Raw genomic sequence first — 12782 nt, 5'->3', positions numbered from 1 at the left:
CCAATGAAAGTAAAATAAAATAAAAATAAAAATAAATATAGATGGAGAAGTTATTAAACACAAAATGCCGAGCCTAGTTGAAGAAAAAAGAGAAAAAGAATGTTAAGAACCTATATAAAAATTAAGTAGAATTAAATCTGAATTAATGCCGAATTAACAGGCCAATCATATGTACAAAAGCTGACAGCTTTTGTACATATGATTGGCCTGTTAATTCGGCATTAATTCAATTAATTCAATCAAGCAATTCTTTTGGTAATACTTTCTATTTTAATGGTTGAATCTGTGAGTCTTTTGTTGATCAGGAACACAGTTAACATTACTAGAGGCATATGATGCAAGAAAGCAAGCAAGCTTATGTAGCATCAGCCAAAAAAATAGAAAAAAAAACATTTCACACATCCATTTCCTCTAAACGTTTTCCAGTTCCCCCCTGAATTTATTTAAGCTATCAACTTCCACAACGACAGATGGAAATTTCATCCAGCAATGAAAAACATGCTGGCTAAAGGAAAATTTCCGCATATCTAAGGATTAGCATTAGCATTAGTAGAGGCACACAATGCAAGAAAGCAAGCTTATGCAGCATCAGCCAAAAAAAAAAAAGCTCCGATTTCACCCCTTCATTCGTTCCAAATACTTGTTCAGCTCAGCCTTAAATTTATTTAGGCTATCAACTTCAACTTCCACAACAAAAGATGGAAGTCTGTTCCACCAATCAACTACCTGCTGGCTAAAGGCAACCTTCCGCACATCTACCCTACAACTGTCTTTCCTCAGTTTGAATTTATGCCCTCTCAGGTGATTATTATGAGCAAGAGAAAGGATCCCATCAGCATTGAGCATGCTCAAACCATTCAAGGCTTTATACACTTCAATCAGATCACCTTGCGGGTGCCTAGTCTCCAAACACCGTAATCTGCAAAATTTAAGCCTTTCTTCATAAGAGCAAATGAGGCCTCCAGACCTGTATACAGTACTCAAGGTATGGCCTGACCATCGCCTTATACAAGGGGATAATCACCTCCTTATCCCTGCTAGAAAAATTTCTGTATATCATTGAGCTACTCTTGCTGACCGGCTGATATACCCTTTCTGAAAGGGTATATCACTAACCTTGTTGCCCTTCTCTGTACTCGTTCCAACAGCTCTACATCCTTCTTAAAATGAGGCCTCCAGACCTGTATACAGTACTCAAGGTATGACCTGACCATCGCCTTATACAAAGGGATAATCACCTCCTTATCCCTGCTAGAAAAATTTCTGTATATCATTGAGCTACTCTTGCTGACCAGCTGCACTGCCTTTGCACAAAACACCTTTTGTGCATACTGGGTACACATGCTGTTTTTTTTCCCTACACCCAGGAGCATTGGGGGAGAGGGGCTGCTGCTCCAGATCTGAACCTTATGTAAGGGATACCAAAACTAAAGTCTGAATTCCTACAGGAATAACTGGCTGGCCTGGTGAGGCTGTTTACCCACACCAACATTAGCATATAAAAACATCTGAACAACATGTATTTAAAATATTTTCATATTTCTCACAATTTTAAAGTCATTTAAGTCCCACATCTATATATGGAACTTCAACAGGCTATCACTTATATGTCACACGTTTCTTTTGATGAATACATAGCAGTGGTAGAATTCAAGTTTTTTAAAAAAAAAAGATCTCAAAATATTACTATTAGAAAAAGTGTCATATAATACCTACAAAAACTGAAGTTAATACATAAAAAATGGATAATATTTTTTGAAATTATTTTAAATCTTTTGAAGATTCCATATTCAATTGATATTTTTTGGTAAGGTATCCCAAAAGCTTCTCATTTTTTTTTTTTTTTTTAATCATCGTCATCATCATCAGCCATTTTCAGTCCACTGCAGGATGAAGGCCTCTCCAGCAACTTTCCAGTTCCTTCTGTTTTGAGCACTGGCCATCCATTTACTACTCAAAAACTCATGAATTTCATCTATCCATCTTCGCCGTTGTCTTCCGGGTTTTCTTCTAGCTCCTCTTGGGTACCATTCTGTTATTTTCTTAGTCCATCTGTCATCATGTCTTCGACCTATGTGTCCTGCCCAAGACCATTTTAGTTCTTTAGTTTTGATAAGAATGTCCTTTACTTGAGTTTGCTGCCTAATCCATGTGTTTCTCTTCTTATCTAACAGTCTGATTCCCAATATAATTCGTTCCATTCTTCGCTGTGTAGTTCTTAGCTTCTCTTCCATTCTTTTGGTGAGTGCCCAAGTTTCACTTCCATAAGTCATGGTGGGGAGTATACATTGATTCATTATTTTACGTTTCAGACAAACTGGGATATTGCTCTTCAGTATGTGACTATATTTCCTGAATGCTATCCATCCAAAATTTATTCTTCTCTTGACTTCCAGCCATTTATCATTATTACAGCTAATAACTTGTCCCAGATAAGTATATGACTCCACCTTTTCAATTACTGCTCCTTCAATCATTATTTCCCTTTCTGAGGCATACTTGTTCATCATTACTTTTGTTTTAGCCATATTCATCTTTAGTCCAAAATCCTTACTAACTGTGCATAACTGATTAAGATTTTCCTCTAATTCTTTGGGATCGTGGCTTATGACCACAATGTCATCTGCAAATCGTAAATGGTTTAGGTACTCTCCGTTCACATTGACTCCTTTCTGCGACCAGTCTAATCTTCTGAAAGCTTCCTCAAGGGCAGCAGTAAACAGCTTCGGAGATATTGTGTCTCCTTGTCGAACTCCTTTCTCGATTTTAAATTTGCTACTGTCTTTGTCTAGTCTAATAAAGGATGTAGCACTCTCATATATTTTCTTCAAAATCATAATATATGGAGTATCTATGCCTTGTCTTTCCAGTGCCCGAAACATTGCCTTATGCTGTATGGAGTCAAATGCCTTTTCATAATCCACAAATGCCAGGCATAATGGTGTTTTATATTCATTTGCTTTCTCCATTAGCTGTGATATTACGTGAAAGTGATCCATAGTTGAGAATCCTGTCCTAAAGCCAGCTTGCTCTTTCGGTTGATTCTCATCAAGTATTCTTTCTAATCTGTTAGTAATGACCCTTGTGAACAACTTGTAGATATGGGATAACAAGCTAATTGGTCTATAATTTCCAATTTCTGATTTATCTCCTTTCTTATGCAGCAAAACTATGATTGCATTATTCCACTGCTTAGGCATCACACCTTTTTTAATGCACTTTGTGAAGAGCCTTGCCAGTTTTTGTGTTATGTCTCTTCCTCCCAATTTTAACAACTCTACAGTAACTTCATCTTCCCCCGGGGCTTTCCGATTCTTCATTTTCTTCAATGCATGTTCTACCTCATCAGGAAGAATATCGGCTATGTCGTATGTGTTGCTACTTTGCAATCCATGTTCTCCACTGCTGGTATCATTCCCTCACTCCTTGTATAATTCTCTATAATAGTCTTCTGCTATTTGAATTATGCCTTCTCTGCTGTTTATAAGTACACCATCGCTATTCTTCAGTTTCAGTATCATTTGTCTTTCTGTATTACTGCTCATGGCTGCTGATTTAAATCTTTGTTTTCCCCTAATGCTTGTTCTACTTTTCTTGTGTTAAATCTTCTTATGTCCTCTCTGAGTCTCTTTCTAATGGCTTTGCATAACTCAGTATACTCAATTTTCTCCCTGTCAGTGTTTTTCTTGCTCTTCATTTGTCGTCTTTGGTTCATCATGACAAGTGTTTCTTGACTAATTTTTTCTTCTTTGGATTTCTTTTTCCCTATAGGTTTCTTGGGCTTTATCACTTTCAGATGGGCTTTTTTTTTTAATACAAACATCAAAAAATTACTATTGTGAAAAAAAAAAAAAAAAACAACCAATTTTTTAATTCATACCTCAGCTCTCCTCTGGAGAAGTACTTTTATACTTTGCACATTATTGACCATGCATGCACAATGCAAAGGAAGAAGTGTACCATGGGACTGATTGACATCAGCTCCTTGCTGAATCAAATCTTCCAGATTCTCCCTATCAAAAATGGCATTATGTGATGTTCCAATGGCACGTAGCAACCATTGAACATTCTCCATCAGGAACCACATTACTACTGTTTGTGGTTCCTGATGGAGAGTTTGTACATTACCACATTATATCTATTTTATAGCTGTTTCCTCAATTTGAATTTCTGCCTCCTCAGGTTTATAATCTGAGCAAGAGGAAGAATCCATCAGAATTGAGCCTGCTCAACCCATTCAAGGCCTTATACACCTCAATTAGATCACCTTGCAGGTGCCTTTCTTGATAAGACCACCCCTTCGTTCCCTTTAACCAGTCTTGTGCAGACAGGGCTAGCCGGGTGGGTAAAGTGCCTGCCTGGCAACCTAAAGGTCGCGGGTTCGAATCCCACCTCGGGCTTGGATCAAAGTACTGCAAAAATCTTGGGAGGTGCATTATGGCTACAGAAGCCAATGCGCCAACAACTACCCAAAAAAAAAAAAAAAAACCAATCTTGTAGCCCTACTCTGTACTTGCTCAAGCAACTCTACAGCCTTCCTAAAATGAGGCCTCCAGACCTGTACAGTACTCAAGGTGTGGCCTGACCATTCCCTTATACAAAGGGATAATCACCTTTTCCCTACTAGCAAAATTCCTGCTTATCATTGACAATACCCCATGACCTGCTCTGGCAGCCTGTCTGCACTGCTCTGAAAACTTCCTATCTGACTGCACAATTATTCCCAGGTCTTTTTCATTTTCTACCAAGTATAGTACCACACAGTTGTTATGCTACTCTGGAGTTACTTCTGCCCATATGCATTTGTCAATGTTAAACTTCAGTTGCCACTTCTCAGCCCATCTGACCAACTTTTCTAGATCCTGTTGCAGTAGCACACTGCCATTACTGTCATTAACAACACTGCCAATCTTTATATCACTGCAAAATTCAAAATTAAGGCTGGCATTAGCATTAGTAGAGGCATATGATGCAAGACAGCAAGCTTATGCAGCATCAGCCAAAAAAAAACCAAAAAAAAACCACTCCCATTTCACCCCTCCGTTCATTCAAAATACCTGTCCAGCTGAGCCTTAAATTTATTTAGGCTATCAACTTCCACAAGAAAGGATGGAAGTCTGTTCTACCAACCAACTACCTGCTGGCTAAAGGCAAATTTCTGCACATCTATCCTACATCTGCCTTTCCTCAATTTGAATTTATCCCCTCTCAGGTGATTATTCTGAGCAAGAGGAAGAATCCCATCGGCATTGAGCATGCTCAAACCATTCAAGTCTTTATATACCTCTGTCAGATCGCCTCACCGTTATACCTTCATCAGTATCATTGATAAATATACAAAACAACAGTGGGCCCAACACTGAACCCTGGAGGACCCCACTAATAACATTAGTCCACGAAGAGCAGCGTTTTTCTTCTCTGCCATGAGTCTCATCTGTTCATCTGAGATCCATTTAGGCCTAAACCTTGAATAGTATTTCTTAATCAGTATGAAAAGGCTAGAAGCATCCACGATTAGTTCCTTGAATGCTTCCCACTTAGAGAATTTGCTGTTGGTAACATCATCAGTTGGTCTCACTGTATAGAATTTAAAAACTGTCTTACACCACTGTAGTCACCTCTATGAAAGCAAAAACCCTTCTCTTTGTCCCTGGTGGTAGTTACATCTTTAAGTAAATCCCACATCAGTACACTGTGATCACTATAACCTAGTGGTTCCTTTATCTGCAAATTATTTATGCATGAAAAATCACTGCTGATAACCAGATCAAGGGCATTACTCTTTCTGGTTGCCTCTCTAATGTGTTGCTGTAGAAAACAGTCATCCAGTAAATCCACAGAAGTCTTGCTGGTGTGTGATTGACCAACCCACAAATTCCAGTCAATGTCTGGGAAGTTAAAATCCCCCATTATTAGACAATCTGATTTACTGGCCCACTATTTCTCTGTATGAGTTGTTTGTTGTACTCATCAGAGTCATTAGACCTATAACACACACTCCTACTCTCATTTTCCCTTTTCTGGTGTTTATGTCACACCAAACTGACTCAACATTGCACTGACCATATATGTCAACTGGATGCACTTCCTTAGATTTCATGTATTTCATAACTAACAGCATAACCCCTCCTCCCTTCCTATCCTGCCTGTCCTTCCTGTACATACTGTACACCCCAATTTCCAATTCTGCACTGCTGCTATCTGTGTGACACCACGTCTGTGATATCCCAACAACATCTGCCTTTGATGTCTTGACCTGCATTTCAAGTTCATCAATTTATTTACTAATCACCTAGCACTGGTGTACATGCAAGTATACATGCACTTATTCTTAATCTTAGTTACCCTAACACAGCCCATGTATTATTTGTTCCGTGATTATCACCACCATTCCTGGAAACCCAAGCACCCTGCCCTCCATTCTAATAGAAGCAGTGTAAGAATCACTTTCACCTCTGATGTCCCAACTAATGTTGTTTCAGGTCTTGTATTAGTTTCTCCTGGTGTGAGTCTGTACTCATAGACTGAATGTTAAGCATTCTAAGGCAGCCTGATTGAGCCAGTCATTCTTAGCATCCTCTGCCACTGAGTTGGTCTTCCTGCTGCCATAGCTAGGCTCACAGTCATCTGAGAGAGGCGTTATTATGTTGTGAAGCCATGTTGAGGAATAGACCATAATCTGCCATGCTGATCCTGTGCAGGTTGGCAGATTTTGGATTGATTTAGTCTGATGTAAGAAAAGAAAAAGGAAATGGGAGGAAGAGAAAAGGGAAAGATTGAGAGGAGGTAGTATAATTATAGCAAAAGTAAAGAGTATAGTAATTGAAAAAGTAAAAAGTATAATAATAAAAGTAATACATTTTAAATGTAAGATAGAAATATATACACATATATGTATATTGTCACATATCTTCCTTTTCCCTTTCCAATTTTTTATAGACGTGTGTGTGTGTTTGCATGTGTATGCATGCATGTACATGCTTTATTCATGACCACAAGGTCAAAATAGTTTATAATTAATCATTTTAACAATGAATACCTCATTAACCATATTTAGCAGTCATGTGAGTTTGAACTGTAGTCCACTCAAACTTGTGTGCTGTATGCTCTCACACTTGTCCACTCTATTGTGTCAAGCCAAAAAACAAAACCATGCAATCCTTTTCCACGAATAGACTAACTCAGCCAAAGTGTAAAAATAGTCCACAAAATTTCCTCTCATCTTGATATGGTTCAAACTCAGGACTTTTTTTACATAGTGTAAAGATCCATGGATATGTAAAGAAAAGTGCCGATTGTAAAATTTTGGTATACAAATATAAAGCCACTTTATATGAAATCCATAATTACTGAAGGGATTCTTGCACTTTTTTTTTTTAATTTTAAGCTATATTAATAAATAAATTCTTTTCTGCAGGTTAATAAATAAAGCCATTTTCTGCAGGTTAATTCCAAGACAGAGCAATGCCTGAATTTTGGGGAGTGTCTGGGCAGGCAGGAAATGATTAAAAAGTTTCAGATGGATGTATTTGAGGATTAGTGTGGGGTCAGACCTCAAGGATGGTGGGGGTTGTGCCACTGACAGAAATCCCAAATGTTTTGGGAATTTATCACTCCTGTGAACATTTTTACTGTAGTTATTAAATGCCTGCTGTCAATTAACTTTGGGAGTCTGGGTACATTTAGCCCCTCAGCCATGTCAGTTGTTCTCAGTTGAGGGGGTCAGTGATGCTTATTTATGGCCCATTTGTATTCACACACGAACACCGGTTTTTGAAGTGAGGGTGATGCACATGCCCAAATATTATAAATAAATGTATTAAATAAAATATTATTTAATAAATTGAATAAAATAACCAGATAAACAGTGGTTTGAAGATATAATGTTAATCACAAATAATAAAAACGGAATACTTTTGTGTAAAGTTAAATATAACTTATATGATTGTGTACGCTATCAGCAGTAGTAAATAACTAGAATTTGCTCTTATAATGATCAATCTAAATGTTTATTATTATTTCTCTTTTCATAGGGAGATGAAGGACCACCAGGTTTACCAGGACATCCAGGAGAAATGGTAAGACCAAGCCCTGTTTATCCATTAGAAATGTAGCACTTTTAATTTGGATATTAGAACTGATTAGGACAGTTCTAATATCCAAAATATGGATACTTTTTAACTTAGTTTAATGGGAGGAAAAAGATAAAATGTAACAATTTTATCCTTTTCCTCCCATTAAACTAAGTTAAAAAGTATCCAATTGGTAAAGTGTAATTTCCTAAATCTTGCATAACACAAAGGGTATAATTATACCAAGTCCTAGAAATGCTATTTATCATGTGAAAGTGCAATATGAATCACAAAAGTTAAGGGTGGACGGATAGATGCAGAACTTTATTTGCTATTGAATAGGGATCTGAAAACAAAGATTTCTGTACTGATATTAGTTATCATTTGCTATCTTTTAATTATCATAATTTCGTGAACACCTGTATATACTAATAGTTAGAAAGCAATCTGTGTGTTATGTAATATTGTCCTAATTAAGCTTTACTGTATATTAGGGTCCAAGAGGATTTACTGGACAGAGAGGTTTTGCAGGACTACCAGGACCACCGGTAAATTTTTGTTTTTCTTTCTTAGTAATCTTGAATTTATATATGCCTCATTTAATAGATAGAGTTCATGTAAGAAATGCATTTTTTCTCTGACTGGACATCTATTTCTTAAATAAAAATATTGTACTATCAGTGAGATATAATGCATTTGCGATTCTTTTGATTTTTTTTAATGGTTAACTAGAGGCTCTGCCCCCTGCTCGCTTTGCTCATCAACCCCCACTCATGCTTTTCTATGTAATATGTAGAGATATGACGGAGTAAGTCAAATCTTTTCTACGTAAAAGATACACCTCTCCAAATGCACTGATCGATATCTAATCAGGAAATGATCTATGTAATTATTTACCTGTGCATTTGTAGTGTGGACATTCTCAAGATCGAATAAATATCACTATATAATTATTTATTTGCGTTTACATAGGTCACTTAGGAAAAGGCCTGGTAAAAATTCAAATCTTGGGTACCACTCCATACTTCGACTAAAAGTCAGGAAGAAGGCAGTGACTGGCAGGTGCCACTCACTGTTTAGTCCCACCCCTTTCTTCCTAGGTTGACATGCCTAGGGTGTTCATCCCCCTACTTGCTGCTGTTTTAAAATTGTGAACTCGTTTTCTGATTTTAAAATAGCAGAATGGGGGTTATAAACACCTTATAAACACCTAAGCTAACTACTCCCCCCCCTCCTCAACAACACAAAACAATCAGAAACAAAATGCATTCACAATAATCACTCAACCACAAAACTTGACCATACAATCACTTCGTTCTACGACCAACTGCACGGAGACAAGTGGTACCCAAATAATAGATTTTAGCCAAAGGCCTTTTGCTCCAGTTTCCATAAAGCACAAGGAATATTGTTGCATCTGAAAGAGCAGGACTAAAATATTTAACTGAAATATTTACAAACTATACAAATATTTAAAATATTTACAATTTATAAATATTTACCTTTCACCCCTACCGCACTTCACATACATTTGTATTATATTTCACCCTACACTTTTGTAAATTTGTATTTATTTTGAAGTACATTATTAACTTAATTTTTACACTGTGGTGGGACTACCTTTTCTTTTAGTATTACGATAAAGGCCACATATTTGCTTCCCCTCCCTTTTTTTTCTAATACTACAGACAAGTTTGGAAAAGCAGTGCCTGACACATGGTCAGGAGCCTGATGAATTTCCTGGCTATGTATCATATTTCATTTACTATATTCAGATTTTACTTATTTACCATCACCTGTTTTGACCTCTTGCTAAAATTGTCCTCCCATATCTGAATACAGTGTTATTTACTTATTTATTTCTTTGTTATTTATTAATTTTTATTTTTATTTTTATTTTTTGTAAAAATTTTTGTGTATATTTTTGTATATTGCTTGCTTCCTCAGTCCTAGTTCATTTTTGTACTAGGTTTTTCAAATTCTTTCACCTGTTTAACCACTACTTCACTTCCACTTTCGACTATTCCTTAAACTTCTCTTAATTCAGGCACCGTGTGTACTTTCATTTCCATTTTCACAAACCACACACATTATTTATATCCTTTTGCTTCATTTACTGCTGCACTGCATGTTTTGGAGCATTAGACATACAATAACTTTTTTTTATTTTCCTTGTTCTGTTTATTTTGCTTCTTTAAAGTTTTATATTACTACTATATCATATATATATATATATATACAAATATATATATATATATATATATATAAGAAGTTATATAAAAGAATATAAGAAATAGATAGAAAAAATAGAAAAAGAGAAAGAGTGGCAGAACAGATTAATGCCATCAGATTTATGATTGTACATTACATCTGTCTGTATATAACAATTTTTTAGTTAATTATAATACCAACAAGATAAATTGGATAATTTAGCATAAAAGTATTAGAGGTAAAACTATAATTAGTTCAAAGGGCCAAGTTTGGGTGACCTAAGTTGGACTTCTTTGTTGTACCCTATAAATAAACACATATAATAAAATAAAATACAATAAAATAAAATAAAATAAAAATAAAATGAAATGGTAAAATTAAAATGATAATATAGCTAATTATAGATATATGGATACATTAAATGGAACATTAACTAGGGCTAGCTCCACTCAATATATCCCATTAATAATTAGCTGAGACTATCTGTTTCTGTTTGCCATTTGTTCTATATTTAAATATACTGAGAATTTACTGTGAATATATAATCAAATTGGCTTTATTACTTTAATATTCCTTAAATTTAGCAGAAAACTGGCAGAATAACTGCTAGCCCAAATTTCTGCTAAATGTAAGGAATATTAAAGTAATTAAGCCAATTTGATTTTATATTCACAGTAAATTCTCAGTATATTGGAATATAGAAAAACTGGCAAATGGCAAACAGAAACAGATAGCCTCAGCTAATTATTGCTGGGATGTATTGAGTGGAGCTAGCCCTAGTTAACGTTCCATTCAATGTATCCATATATCTATAATTAGCTATATTATCAGGCGCCTCCATAGCCAGGTGGAAAGGAGCAGCAGTGCGTAGCACACGCTTCTTGATTAGACCGGGGTTCGAGCCCGTCACCACCAAATACGGAGGATGCGGAAAGGTCAGGAAATGACCACCGCATATCCCGGAGCAATATGGCCTTAGTTGCTAATGCTCCTAAAAACCAAATAACAAACAAACAAACAGCTATATTATCATTTTAATTTTACTATTTAATTTTATTTTTATTTTATTTTATTGTATTTTATTTTATTATATGTGTTTATTTATAGGGTACAACAAAGAAGTCCAACTTAGGTTACCTAAACTTGGCCCTTTGAACTAATGAGTATAGTTTTCAACCCTAATACTTTTATGCTAAATTCTCCAATTTATCTAGTTGGTATTATAATTAGCCAAAAAAATTGTTATATATGAGTGAGGTATAAGGTATAATGGTATAAGAGTGAGGTATATTTATATTTCCTGAAAATTACAATCCACAGAAATTCATGTCTAATGTCACCAAGTATCTTCTTTCATTTCAACTATCAGCCCATCATGCATGGTACTAAGTACTATCAGTTCTAATACCTCTTGTGTTTTTAGGTTTTCATTAAAAAAAAAAAAAAAAAAAAACTGTGTAGCTGCTGAAGTGACTGGTACGAAGGGGTTAAGTTGTGTTAATTTTTTCAGTAAAGCACTTTTATAATATTAATTTTGTTATTCATTGGCTACTCCTTATAAATATGTGTATATTATTTAGTTTATTTGCTATATTGGCAGAATTCTATTTTACTAAGAATATTGTGGATTCATTAACTTGGCATGACCACATAAATTGATTCTGGTTCTTATTCTGATATTGTTAGAATTATTTTATTTATTTAAATATATTTTGATATACAAGATAATTTTGATAGTCTTCATTCTGTATAATTGTAAATACTTTGTTTTAATTTTCAGGGTATTCCAGGCTCAGAAGGAGCACCTGGACCTAAAGGAAAAGAGGCAAGTTATTTATTTTTGAAAAGATTTTAGTATTATTTTGTCGATTGGAATTTTCTATTTAGAAGAGGTTAGCGTTTTAGCTAAATGAATAGTTTGTATTTTTATTTTTTAATATAACTGTTTTTGACTAGTGCTGTATAAGCTTAATTTCTTGCATCGTATGTCTCTACTAATTCTAATTTTCCACATTCTCTGCTGTAGACTAGTAGCAGAATACAATTAAGTTTTATAACCATCTGTGATTTTCTGAAGACAACCTTACTGAGCTTGTCCAAAGGAATTTTTATATTGTATCTTGTGTCGAAAATATCAAATATATTTGTTTTGGTGAATAGTTGTGGTATTAGTGATTGGATGTTATTGAGAGTTTATCAGTAAATGTAGAAAATATAATAATAAAGGAATTATCAATAGAAATATCATTAATTCAGTTTGGATTTTCAGTTTCAATTTTGTTAAAGACTGGAAAGTCATAAACACAGTACAGTATGTGACAAATTTTTATTTAGCTTTATATGCCCCAGTTTAATATAAAGGCTGAGTCCTCCATCCACCATCAGTATCAATAATTATTTGTTATTATTTAGCCTCAAATTTATTTTAGATGCCAAATGTCTTTCCATTCATAAAATGCTGTCAGTTGGTTATAATTTATTTTTGCTCACATACAATAA

The 12782-nt window shown here is 35.0% G+C and overlaps 1 protein-coding gene across 1 annotated transcript in view; it reads left to right on the top strand.

Moving 5' to 3' along the window:
• Window positions 1–12782, top strand: part of LOC150083829 (uncharacterized) — a 607249-nt gene that overhangs the window by 226505 nt on the left and 367962 nt on the right. The window contains exons 16-18 of the mRNA XM_090375392.1: window positions 8034–8078; window positions 8567–8620; window positions 12064–12108. Coding sequence (XP_090231518.1) covers window positions 8034–8078; window positions 8567–8620; window positions 12064–12108 — 144 coding nt within the window. The remainder of the gene's footprint in view (window positions 1–8033; window positions 8079–8566; window positions 8621–12063; window positions 12109–12782) is intronic.

Source organism: Mastigoproctus giganteus, chromosome 6 (genome assembly GCF_048544385.1).
Source record: "Mastigoproctus giganteus isolate SK-2022 chromosome 6, ASM4854438v1, whole genome shotgun sequence".
Classification (NCBI taxonomy): Eukaryota; Metazoa; Arthropoda; class Arachnida; order Uropygi; family Thelyphonidae; genus Mastigoproctus; species Mastigoproctus giganteus.
This window is presented reverse-complemented; position numbering and strand designations above follow the sequence as displayed.